Source organism: Anopheles gambiae, chromosome 2 (genome assembly GCF_943734735.2).
Source record: "Anopheles gambiae chromosome 2, idAnoGambNW_F1_1, whole genome shotgun sequence".
In the NCBI taxonomy this organism is placed as follows: Eukaryota; Metazoa; Arthropoda; class Insecta; order Diptera; family Culicidae; genus Anopheles; species Anopheles gambiae.
In genome coordinates this window covers 51,900,027-51,913,991 of record NC_064601.1, presented here as the reverse complement: position 1 = coordinate 51,913,991, position 13,965 = coordinate 51,900,027, and the positions used below count along the sequence as shown (strand labels likewise).

The window sequence follows — 13,965 nt, the reverse complement described above, 5'->3', positions numbered from 1 at the left end:
GACCACGGAGGATAGTGAAATTGATATCTAACATAACCTATTCGTAGCCTCCGGCGGTCAGTATGAAGCAAGGAGAAAAAAAAAACACTCTATAGAAATAGAAAAAAGCGCCCACTAGATGTGTGTAGCGCCGTGCGCGGTGCCAAATGCCATATACATGAATACGATGCCTCTGCCGCCCTGCCTGAGCACGCAAGCGGCTCGGAACTACATATAATTTGCCATCATTATTGTACATTTCCTTTTCACAAAGCATTTCCCACTGTGGGGTAATATTCTATCACGGGTTACAGATAGCGTGAGCATTTCCCTCCGGTCGGTCCTTCTCCCGACGATATGATGCTTTCCTGTGTCTGTCAGACTTGAGAGGTCGAGTTTTTTTTTTTGCTTCCCTTCTTGGGCCGCCGTTTTTGCAATCCAATTATTCCGCATTCGGACGGTTAACCTAGAAATTCAGCCCGCCACCAATACCCTGCACCAACGGAGGAGACAGCATACACTGACGACCAAACACCACACTCTGATACAACCGTTCGATGTGATTATGGTAATGATGATATTATGGGCTGATACACCATGAAGACAACGATTGATGGATGGGAAAAGCGCAAGCACGGTGAGAGAGAATGGTCCCACCAGCCGCCGGCTGCTGTAACGGTTCACGTTTAACATACTGAGAGTTCAATTTTCTTCTGTTCTATGGAAGTAAATGCGCTGGAATTTCACACAGAGCACAGACACGCGGGGTTTAGATAAAGTTATTTAGTTTAAATAAAAAGCTAATTGTGCTTCTGTTTCGTGTAAATCGCATTCAGATTCACTACACAAGTTACGTCTTAAGCTAATCAGAGTCATTAAGATTCTTGTATGTTGGGCCTACCACCTCACCCTCTAAAACAAGGAAACCCCCATTTTCGCAGAAAAGCAACCGTCAATCGCAAATGGTGGAACCATTCTCAACGTGTTATACGACAGTTCGCACCGATAAGGACGTTTCATACACCACCCTAGTACCATCACCAAGGCAAAGCATTAGTTAAGACTTTCTTTAGTAGCCTCTTCCATTACACAGATCGATCGAAGGATCGTGCCGTTCGAGTTGAATTTATGGTTTATTCATTATTCGCGGTGCGCTTACCTTTGATGTTAGGTCATCGGTTTTGGTATCCTTTGCGACGACCTTCTTACTTGCTGGTTCTTGAACATTGAGTATCAGTTGTGATTTATGACACGGAAATGCGGAAGAGGAAAGGAAGAGAAGAAGAAAAAAAAATGGAAAGAAAACAGTTAATTAATTTGATCGTGTTTATAAGCAGAATCATAGCTAGAATCTTGAAAACTATTAACGTTGGGCAAATGAAAAAACAATCCGTTCTACTACAAATACTTCTAAAACAATAACATGAGGCAGCTAACTTACAGACTCAATGCTACTTTACTAGCAAAAAAAAGAAACCTTCAAGTGTTAAGAAATTGAATTTGCATGCATTTGATTTTATTGCAATGCGCAACTGGCTAACAAAAGCTGACACAGGTGTTGAATCGCAAACGGTTCTAACGTGGCACCCGAAGGCTTGGCAATTGAAAGTTATCACTTTGCCGTGATCGCAGAATCATTTACCATTACGGATCACTGTCAACCGATCGACCATTAATTGTTAGACACTCCTGTGTATTTCACTCCTTTCACGTGCCCCGCGGCCCCACTACCGCAGCTGCAATATCGGTCAAACAAACGCTCGCTGTTGGGAGGCTTGATCATAAAGTAGAATTACCATCACCACCACCGACACCACCACCGTTGGACGGGAGAGGTCGTGCTGAATCGTGTGCTATGCTCCAACGATTATTCTTTTTTCATTATAAATGGATTGTAAACAACACACACACACACAAGACCCGTCAGCAGTGACTGGCTCTGGTGAGGCTATGCGACATGCGCCCAGGGTCTGGTTAGTGTCGTTGGAGTTCGGATGGTATCGGTGGCCCTCGCGTCAAGATGGTTATGATTAGAAGCCAATTCTAATGTCCAGCTGCTGAGTGTATGCAAGCATGCTTGATCGGCGTGCTGTGCGCGAGCATTGCCACCAGCCCCCACCTAAAACTCATGTTTGTGTGCAGTATGTGAGCATTTGCACGTTGGCTGGGAACCTACCTTGATTGCTGAACACTCGGTAGTACTGGGACAGGTAAGTGAGAATTGAGAATCGATCCGGCACCTCGTATTTGACCATATCAGCCGGATCCAGCAGCGACGGTATGCCGAGATGTTGCTCTGCGATCGTGAACGCTAGTTCATTGTTGTAGTACACGTTGTCCTTGCTGAGGCTTGCAAAATCGCTGCAACGGTGCACAAGCCGGATGCCGGATGTTTTCAAAACAGCAAAAACCACACGAACCAAAATATGCAAACCCACACGCAAACACACACGGACACACACACACACAAACCAAGAAAGTGCATAAAAGGGATGAAATGAAATAAGAAAAACAACAAAAATAGCATCATTAGTAAAGAAAATCAAAGTAAATGATTGAATGATGAATAATGTTAGAGAAATAAGATTAATAAGGTACGGAGTAATTGAGAGATGAACCAGATGAACCACCCAATTAAATAATAATAAAAAAATAATTAATTCTATGCAAAACCAATGTTAGATTATTATGAAAAACTCAGGATAAAACCACGTACGATCCCTTGACCTCTTGAACCACGTACATGCTACAGCTTCTTTGTTCACTATTTCACACACTACCAAAACAGATTTGAAATTGAAATTACGGTTCCGTAACGGTAGGATTTGAAAGCTCGAAAGGGACGGTCTCAACGGATTCACCTCACTAATAAATATTCAAAGAAGCGCGCATAATAATATTCGATCTCGGCGAAGTACGTGCACCAATGCGACCACATCCGTCCGTACACTACGACAAACGAACTCCAGAGCCGAACGGTGCTGCTGCGCGTCATTTCAGTACGTTTCGCTGCGGACGATTTGGTGGTATCACGTTCGGTGCTTCAACACAATCAACACTCTTTAATATTAATCATTCGGAAGCAACAACCACCACCGCCAGAACCGGCGACGCCTTTCTCTTCCAACGACGCAACACCCCATTCCTCGGTCTACTGGTTGCGCGTTTCGCGGCCGTTTTTGGGTTGGTTCACATTGCAATCATCATCGGCATCGGCATCGGCATCATATCTATTCACCGTTTAATGCACACATTTTTAACATCAAACCAACCGCACCTTGGGAGCTTTCGTTAAAAACTGGATCTCTTTTTCTCTCTCTCCTTCTCTATTGAAGACAACCACAGGGGTGAATTGAAAACACTATCATAAAAAAACAACACAAAAATCACACAGCAAACTGGAGCATTACACCGGGTGTGTCGAAAAAGTTCACTACAGCACACCCCCAAACACACTACACGAAGCACGTGCAATTAGACCTAAAATCCTCCCCCCCCCCCCCCCCTCTCTACACACACACACACACACAGAAATACACAACACACTTCACACTGGAAGACCCACCTCCCCCCCGTTGGACAAGAGGGGGTGGTTCTCCGTTTAACAACAAACGTGAAACATATACTTACTAGTGTGTAAAGACGATTGTTTAGTATCTATCGCATGTGAAGAGAGTGAAGATGGTTGTTGAGGGAGAGTTTTTTTTTATTTGGTTGTTGTTGTTGTTGTTTTGATTTGGATTGAAAGCAAGAAGCCGAAAAAATATTCGATTAGAAAGCGTTAGTCAACAGCGTGTGGCGGCGGAAGATACATTTCGGGTTAGAGAGTTGTGTACCGGACAGGGTTTAAGGCGCTGTGTGTACTATTGTGGGTTCTATTGTGTGGTGTACTGTTAGTTCCGCGATGGTTGTGTTTGTAGCTCTGTGTGTTTGTTGTTTTGTAGACTGGCTGTGAGGAGCTTTCTCGTGGTGTAAGCAAGCTCGTGGTGATAAGGTGAGAAGAAGCGCGAAATATATACAAACGCACCGGGTGCACTTTAAAACCCCCGCTGTGCTCATACTTACATCAAATCTGGCCGGAAGTTGTGGATGATGGCGCAGAAAGCTAGACCGTCACGCCAGGAGGTGCTCATGTTCGTGATTTTAACATCCTTGTAGCCCTCGGCTATTCGGCGGCACCATAACTCTAGTGCCTTCGTTCCACGACGCTCGGACATGCTAAATTTTCTGCAGATAACAACCACCATACGCAGCGCCCGGACATAAAATAGAACGAGAAAAAAAGAAACACTTTCATTAGTAACACAGAAAGAAACACATGGATGAGGTGAGGAATGGTAGTGTGTGTGTCCCGTCCACCATTTACTCAATGTCAAACTGACTTAGTGTCTGTAGACGATGGGGTTCGTGCGCAAAGTCTTCGACGGATTACGTCCGGTCTGGTAGGGCTCTCGTTAAACACTGACTAAATCTACGACCGCGATCGTGCGAGAGTGCGCGAGCGCGCGCACCCGAGCCCGAGCCGCGGTGACGCGGGGGCCACCATGAACGCACCGATGCGTGCAAGACCGACCCCGCGCTCCCCCGGCTCACACCGTATGGTCAACAACGCGAACAACAACAACAAAATACGTCCCTAACCCCTGTCTTCCCTCTCTCTTTCACTCTCTTTCTCTCCCCTTCGCAACACGCACTGCTCTTTGATATGACCCAAGGAAACGGTTAGGTTCAGCTGAAAGGGAGGGGAGGGTTCGTCACCTGCACGCCGTCACAGTCGTTATCGTCGGAGAGGTTCGTCGCTTGTTTTTCCGCTGTTGATCGGTGGAGAGTGCGGCGCTAGAGCTGTCCGACACCGTGGCGTGCGTGACGATTACCAACCCAAAACTATAGTTTGGTCTTTGATACAACTACGATGGTAGTGTTTAATGTTTTTACTTTTATTCAACGAACCAACCAACAGCAGCCTAAAGTAACTGTCTCTGTTATGGACTGTTACCTTCAGGTTTTACACAACACAAACCTTCCGCCTGCAGTGATTTTATTCTTCTTTCTTTCCTTACCATATCATAGCCTTGGTAGATGGCAATTTACTCAACACACACACACACACACACACACACACACACACACACACACACACACACACACACACACACACACACACACACACACACACACACACACACACACACACACACACACACACACACACACACACACACACACACACACACACACACACACATACCAGCTAGTTCCCTTTCCCCGTCAAGGATAGTAAAGGTCGGCGCTATTCTGCAACCAATCCATGAATGAATTCGTCGCAGCCAGAGACATCGTTCATGGTCTCTTTTCTCTTCTCACCTTTTAGATGAAGTCGTCGAAACGTGATGTTTACAATAATTCATGTAATTCCACAAACTACCGGATGATATGGGAGTACTATTAAGACCTTCTCATCTTGGCAAGGAGGGGAGGGGTATCTCCTTTTTTGATGATCGTAGGGGCTCAGCGCATGGTGTACAAATACGAAAGGGAGATCGCTAGCTTTCGAAGCGCTAAAAGGAACAAACTGCCGGTTGCAGAATGGTCTATGCTTGAGTCGGAAGTACGTTTTAGCCTTCTTCTCCTGACAGGCCCAAACAGTCCTGCTGCTCTTCCGTATTATATGGCTTGTTGCCAATCAGCCCAACGACGACCACCACCAATCAGCAATCCCAATTATGGATATGGACCTCGAGCGCCTCATAGAGGAACTCAATCGACCGGAAATGGCGGGAAACAAGTTCTTTATGCCAAACCGACCCTACGGCGTGTTGTTGTGCTGTACAGACAGACGACAGCGTTTGATGTGATTGAGTAATGTATTTTTACCATATATGGATACATCTCGTGATGGAGTTGAAGCACAAAAGCTTCTTATAAGATAAGTACGTATAGGTATATCACAAAAACAACGCACATTTAAGACGTAAAAAGTAGTTTTAATGTTAAGTGAATAAAATTAAAAACAACAACTATTAGCAATACATCAGATTCGCTACAACTACTAACACTGTTCACGAACATGTCCGTATGGGAGAGATTAAGATCGGTAAACAATTTCGAACGGTAAAAATTAATTACATGCCACTATGTACCGGCGCCGCATCATGCCGCCGCCACCTGTTTGAACGGTTATTCTGGTATATCTTGTTCTCGGATGAGCACAACAGCATGCAGATTAGCGATTGGCCCAGGGAGCTTGTCGGTGATGGTGTTGTCCGATAAGGGATGGCCTACATTATGGTCTGATCGCAACGTAGTGCAAATGATACGACACCGTTGATTGAATCTCTGGCAAAAGTTTCCTTCTAAACTTGACAAAAGAGTTACACAGATAACTGTTTTGAGAGTAATGGTGAATTTTTTTAATAGATTTTTATTGAAAGTTTATAACGATTCATATGAGTTTTAATTAGAATATCCAGCATGTTTTGTGATAATAGATTTGATAGTGCATATAGTCTACTCTGGACATCAATTTGCAGATTTTTTGTAAAAATACATATAAATAATTACGCCTGAATATTGGGATGTAGTATATAACAATATATAACAAGATTCAATTCGTTTTGTAGTTTATCGGCAATTTTGTATAAGTGGCAAAAACAAATAGAAAATTGCCTCGCACTCTAATTGACGTACAGTGTCGACCACATACTTCAGTTGCAGTGAGAGCCCAAAATAACGTTGCGGCAGAAAAAGGACGAATTAAAAAGGGCGAGATACAAAACATTCGGCAACAGTGTGGTCCCTCTAAGGTGAAATCATCCTCATCGTACAAATGATGGCAGTAAACGCCCGGCAACCAACGTGCATGGCCTAGCCATGCTGAAAGTGTCCGGGACACTGGAGAGCCCGGCGTGGATTTATCGTGCCGAGTAAGCGTAAACAAACAGCGGCAGCAACAACGAGCACAGTTAACTGTGAGTCTCTTCGCTGACGAAGCAGGGCGGAAATAATCATTAGTTTAATTACTTTATTACCATACGAGATGTGTCACCGTGCAGCAGATGCTAGTGTGTGTGAGTGTCCTCCACTGCTGTACCGTGCACAGCGAGTGATCGTTCCGGATATACCGGATTCGCGTGGAAATCCTGGTCAATAAAACTTGATGATGAACATAGCCCGCGTCGAGTGTACGCTGAACTGCAGCGGAACGGAAAGTGAATTAAAAAATAATAATAATAATAACAAACCCCTCTTCTTGCAGTCTACAAAACAAGAATCACAACACCAACACACACTTATCGGCAATCGGTGATCGGGCGAGCAAAATGGTCCATGTGCTTCAACACACATGAAGCACTTTTCACCATGCGATTTCGTGTCAGCTTCGTAACAGCTACTAGCCGTACAGGCTGGATAGTGTTATCAAAACGCACTACTACTCGTTGTAATGGAGAAAGCTCCATTAGCATCCCCGCGTGCAAGCGCACATATCGCCATACAAGCTCATTGACCATGCGGTACTTTGTTTTAGTGGTAGTCCCTTGCTTCTCACTGCTCTGGCGTACCCGCTATTAACGGTCGGCAACCGTAACGTTCCTGGCAGATGGCGCCATCAAAGCTTCGCGTTCGGAATGACCCACCGTATCATACGCGCGGAGAAAAGAAAGTAAAGAAAACTGATTAGCATACACGCTACGGACGTTACTGCTGCTACTGCTGCTGCTGTTATCCAACATTTGGCCTGCACCAGAACACACCGGAATGGATGTCTCGTCCCAGGTAAATGAACCTTCGGATAGAGAGTTTTCTCTCATTTTACTTCAGAACAAAGCAAGACTTTCCGATGAACGGAACAAAAACAGCATCGACAAAAAATACAAAAGATCGTAGAGGATATAGACTATTTTACATTTTTTGTTTTCAAACTAGTTCTAATGCTACAATTCTATCGTTCGTTTGTTCGTGCAGAGTGTGCTTATGTGATAAAAGGTCCGTCGATTGTTCTTCACTAGAATGAAAAGATCCGTTACAAAGAACAACGGATACGGATTGCACCCTAATCTCGGAACGCTTCACAATACCTTCCAAGAGAGCAAGAAATCCCAGGAAAGCCCAACATTATGATCGGATCCGTCTGTGCATGATTTATTCCGACGCTGGCGCTGTAATGTGAAACCTTGCAATTCAGGTTAATGATATGATTTACGAGGGGCAATAAACTTCCAACAGTTCTCTGGCGCTACTACAGCCGCACTTTTAAACAACGGCCAAACTGGCCATCATTTGGTGGACGCTGCTACGAGAATCTTCTCACTCCTCACTTAAAAAATGCTCCCGAGAATATAACACGAAGAATTTGTACCGTGGTTTTGGTTGTCTGTTGAAGTGTGTTGTGTCTACTGTTCTTAAGAATTGAAGAGTGTTGAAGATATCATTTAGAGAGGAAACTCTCTGAAACGTTGTTCAAACCTTTCGTAACGATAAGTGTCGAAAACAATCAACCATTACTTGATGTTGTATTCCGGTTAGCGACTACAAGCAGTGACTTTTTGGAGTAGAGCATTTAAATGAATTGGATACATTACTTTAGTAATTTAAAGTCTTAAACATCATATTAGCCACACACATTATTTTATGAAAATGACTCATGTATAAATGTTCCGGCCTTTCTGTCTATCACGTTCAGTCAGTACCTACGCATTACTAAGGAACAATTCGTCAACAATTTTCCACACCTCCGTTAATTGCGGTAATAGCACACGTCGTAAATTACAATGCGCTGTCGCCCGTGCTGCGGTTTCCAAACCACACAAACCATAGCCACAGAGACGTGAAAGTAAATTAAAAAAAAGCTCATCCTTTTCATTTCGTTTCCATACACCTTTTCTAACTCAAATGCATCACGAAAAAGGAAAAAACAACACAAAAGCGAGAGGACGACACGTGGTGTAGGTGTGCCTACGTCGCGAAACTTGAAAGAAGACATCAGAGTTATGAACCACCGTTCACGTAGCGTATCTCACCTACCACATTAGGCACACGGTGGATTATGAGGTATACCACACCACATCGCAACAAAAGAAAGATGACATCAGTACAATTTAACACAGATTGCGACGGAATATTAAAATTATCGCTTTTCACTGCCAAGCCGCTTCCTCTCATCGCCAAACGTTTGAAAGGAAGCTCCACAAAAAGAAAAGGTAGTGAATGTTTTGGTGTACAATAACAATGACAAAAGGTCTTAACCACAAACCCCAAATCTGCGCCATTCGTAAGGTATATGTAGCAACAAAAAAAAACCGAACCTCTGTTTTCGAGAAACAAACACACCTGCGGACACACACAAAATCCCTCGCATCTTTGGAGGAGGCAAACATGGCGGCAGTGAAGACAGTGGGAGAAAAAAGGCACCATCATAGCACCATAAAAAAGACACCCCAACCCCAAAGTACAAAATAATGAAGCATGAATTGCTGTGAGAACGTAGCAAAAAGCACAACTCACAGAATATGAACGTAACAACACAGACCCTTCTCTCCTTCCGGTAAATGCGAGGAGAAATGTGTATGTGGCGACGTGAACAGACGTGAAAATAGAAGGTACAATTCGCGTCTTCAATCTAACAAAGCATAAATAAACATATAAATATACGCTGCAAAAGACAATCTTCTGCGGTTAAGACCTCCGAAAAAAAGGAAACAAGTAAAAACGAAGAGAAAGATACGCTACCCCTAAACGCCAGCGCAAACAAACGCCACCGAGTGGTGGTTGCGGTTGTTGTTTCACATCAACATTTTCGCTCCCAACACATAACGTGTCTTAGGAGGAGTACGCCGTCCACTCGAGCTGGGCAAACGAGCTGCGGTTTGCAGCCAGCGTACAGACGGCAAGGGCTTTCGGAGGGTTGGGACAGTCGAGCGCGATTTTTCTTCACGCTTCACACACTATCGCTGGGCAGCACCCGACCGGGTGAGTCATAGAGAGCCGGGCCCGTGTGTTGGAAAGAAATCATGACAATATCGTAGTGCCGATTGGCCGTGCCAACAGCTTACAAGACAAAAAAGAAAGAAATAAAACAAGCTGCTAGGCCAAACCACACCAACGGGGTTAATAAGTGAGAGCAAGCAGCTGGGAGACCTTGGAGACGCCCGCACCGTAACCCGAAAATGAAGCCATTCAAATGAGAACGTAGAATGGATCAAGTCCAGCACGAAACAAACAACCAACAGCAAACAGTTAAAACTCCTTCATGCACCACTCCAAATGCGACCATCGACCTCGGCCGAAAGTGATCGGTCGTTTGGTTTGGAGCGAAGAAACAACACGATCGTGCTTTCGCCTTGCGAGCGATTTTGGGCTTGCGACATTGCACACAACAAAGAACTTCAACGGCCTCCAAATCCGCTAGACGACGAACCTCTGGAACACCACCATCATCAACGCTTCGCCGCGTTTGACGTCAAGTCAAACATGCCGGCCATTACTCGCGCCGACACAGCACCCCAAACACATACACTCACACAGACACACTAAGAATGCTTCTACCTAGCGTACATGTGCTACTTCTCGTTTGATGGGTTTGAAATTATCCAATTGGCCACCACTTCAACCACACACAGCAGCATATACCCCCGCAAGGTTGGTGCGGCAAGCGAGCGCAATGCGACTGGCAGGCAAACAACTACTGGTATTGCTGGGCTCACCAGATGAGGTGGAAAACCTTTTTCCATGAACTCATTCGCAGAACAACGACGCACTACCACGACGCGGCTGCATGCAAATTAAAATGCAACCAGTTTTATTCTCCAGCTCGAAGCTCTGTCCCGTCTACCCGCCCCAAACTCCCGTCAAACGATCGCGAGAAGACTATTATGATGATGAAACGCCTTCGGCAAACCTCCGCGGAGCAGAAATTATGGAATCGACAGTTCCATAATTGAATTTGGCGTGAAACTACCATGCAGGCCGCCGTGTACGGTGTGGGCCGCGAAATTGGGCTGGCGGTGGTACAGTTGGCGGCGTTGGGAAGCTGCAAAAGGAAGGACTCGATCAACGAATGACACACGTTGCCCCTTGCTCCGTGCGCCGTTCAATACACTGGTTGCAATAAACTACCAAACGGGGCCGCCGCTGGGTTGATCGATGACCCGACGAAGTCTGCACTGAGGTAGTGGCATCGTACTGGCAGCGAAAGAAGCTTCCCTTGCTTCATCGCGGTTCGAGTTTGTGCCCGTGACACAGATGGGTGTGGCATCAATGACAAGCGGGTCATCATGAAATCGAGCAAGACGTTAAAGGGGAGCTCGATACATCGTACACGAAAAAGATGAGCCAAATACATTGTTGTTGCGTAACTTAGACATGGATTCGTTCAAAATGTTCGAAAGCAATAAGCACGAAGATACTTCGTTCAGTTAAAGGCGCACTATTAGGTTGATTTCATTTAAGCAAAAAGAGAAAAAAGACCATATGTATGAAAATAAATCATTTGAAACAAATTAAGTGATTTTCTTCCCATTGCGTTTTGGAAAATAAATCCGAATAAGCGATTGAGACATAAATTCCAAGTGTCTTAAGCATATCTGCAACGTGTAGCCCTCCCGAGCGAACAGTTTAAAGGCCATTAAAGGGTCATAAAGACAAATGACATTGGCACCGAATAACAGCTGACATGGCAGACAACTTGCATACACGTATTTCTACGACACTAAACACCTCTAATGGCCGTAGGAGCATAACAGTCGCGTGTGCTAATGCTGAAAACATTCCTCGGCACGCCGGTGGTGGACGGTACGCCGCGTTGTGGTCATTGCTCTTTGTTCATTTTGTCTTGCGGTTCGGTGTGCAAATCCACTCTAAAGCATAACCGACGACTGTCTTGGAATTGCGTTATTTGTACACACCGCCAGCGTGCAATTACTATCTGTGATTGACTTCATGAGTAAACCCACTGGAGTGGGGGGCGGGATCTCTACCTTGGTGGTGCGAGATTGAACAGATTGACTAACTGGGCAAGTAAACGAAAATAGAAAAGCGAAACAAACGATCGCGCTCGTCGCAAGTTTGTATTTAGCGTTATGTTGGCATTAGAAATGCATTTCAACTTGTTTGTAAATAAGCTCAGGATCAAAAGATCTTCTGTTATTCGTATTACTATTTGCTTAAAATCATAAAAGTGATAAAGAAATAGAAAGGTTGTGCATCTTGACGCACCTTACATTTACCTTGACGGTGGTAACATATGCGTGACTTATGGCATCAATCCATTCCCCTTAGCCGGACGGTTTGGATTAGACATTAAAGTGAAAATGAAAACGAAGCTGTCATGCAGTGCAGTGGAATCATGCAGGGTATGAACATGCCATTTTAATTTAATTTATTACTGTCGCGCTAAACACTTTCTTGCAGCACATTTTTTCAGGATTTAAGGGACATCCATCCAAGATATCCAAACGAACGTACCAGAGAACGAGCATCACTGCGGAAGTGCTAAGCGCATCAACAGAGATCGATCCCAACGATCGGCAAACTAAAGCGAACACAACCGTAGTTGGTCCTTCTGCCCTAGCGGCCTGCTCTCTTCAGCAGAATCAGGTCAGCAAACTGGTTTTGTTGCCTTTGGGACCGAAGAGCATTTCGTCCAAGTCTGACTTTTTCGGTTTTTTACGAAGAAGATCTTCAGCAGCAGATCTGCTGCGTCGCGCTCTAACCCGCAGGGTGCTGAAGAAGATGTCTGAAGTAGTCAGAAAAGGGAGCTCCTCTGTCGACCAGAGAGGGGGTCAGCATAACGGAGGGCAGGTAGGTAGGTAGGGCACCTTGACGAGGGCCTGTTGTTGATGACTGCTTCCCGTGCGCCCCCGTGCACAAGAATCGCGTTCGTTCTACTGCGAACGGTGCGCAGCGCATAAGAAATGAGACTCTCTCACAACAGCCACCGAGCTCGGCCCCTGGGGGTGGTCAACGGTGGTTTGGCATCGGTTTTCGTCCGTGGTTTGGGGAAACAGGGAAGGGAGGGGGCTTGGTTTCGAAGTGAGGCATGATTCTTGGAAATCGACGAGTGCCTGGAACCGGTTTGTTGCAGGACAGACTTGACCGCTGGCGGGCAAAGTCTTTCGGTGACACGGATACTGTATCTGTGTGTGGCTGCAATGTTGCAGCGGTAAAGACCAGCCCCAATCGATTTACCAAACCCCCCCCCCCTCCCACCTCTTCCCTGCCATTTTGCAAGTGTGCAGTGCAAGATGAAGCCTAAAGATAATAGAGCAGCCAACAACACGGCGATATAAAAGAAGCCGATCGGATTGCCGGTCCTGAATCTTGCCTAATTGAACGATCCCTTTTCATACTTCGTGCGTTGTCTACTTTCCGTACGCCGTCCGAGAATGCACATTATACCTTTCACAAGACGACGAAGACGAAGCCTGAAGTATTGATTTCTTCATCCTGGATGGGCAGAGGGTGAATTTTGAGAAGGACTGAATTGCCCATAAATAAGGGACAAGGATGCCGCCACCGCCGCTGCTGCTACGCTGTGTTTAAATTGTGCGAGGTTAAAGTTTTGAGATCCAGAAGAAGTGATTTATTTACGCAATTATCCAAATCAATTCGAAGCAAACAAATTTAAATTTACCTACAAACTTTATCAATAATGTTTAGGATGTTTCGTGCAGTAAGCAAGCATTATGCAGTATAAATTTTTACAAGAATGAAATAGAAAAGCAAAAATGAAATACACCATGTAGAATAATTTTAAACATTGGAAACATCACTTCCTTCGCACGAACATAGCAGAAGTTAAGCAATGTATATTTAAACGGGAATCAAAATAACTCGCCACAACACACAGCAGGAATCATCCAAGAATATACCTTGCGCCTTCCAAAAATAGGATAAATGCATTCAACACATTAGCGTGCATCTCCTGATGGACAAACACACAGCGCACTCGCCAAAGTAGATACTTGCTGCCTCAAAAATAAACCATTCTCT

General features: G+C 44.9%; 1 protein-coding gene across 9 annotated transcripts in view; it reads right to left on the bottom strand.

Annotated features, from left to right (window-relative positions):
* The window catches only part of LOC1274101 (MICAL-like protein 1), a 34,706-nt gene that overhangs the window by 8,081 nt on the left and 12,660 nt on the right, over nucleotides 1-13,965 (bottom strand). For 4 of the 9 annotated variants that reach the window (XM_061650184.1, XM_061650186.1, XM_061650185.1 and 1 more), the window contains 3 exons: nucleotides 4,045-4,206; nucleotides 2,156-2,340; nucleotides 1,139-1,197 (listed from right to left, as the gene is read on the bottom strand). In XM_061650184.1, coding sequence (XP_061506168.1) covers nucleotides 1,139-1,197; nucleotides 2,156-2,340; nucleotides 4,045-4,196 — 396 coding nt within the window. In that variant the 5' untranslated portion in view covers nucleotides 4,197-4,206. Of the gene's footprint in view, nucleotides 1-1,138; nucleotides 1,198-2,155; nucleotides 2,341-3,609; nucleotides 3,637-4,044; nucleotides 4,207-4,361; nucleotides 4,469-13,965 lie in introns of those variants that run through there. The other 5 variants (XM_061650189.1, XM_061650191.1, XM_061650190.1 and 2 more) reach the window with 3 other exon arrangements.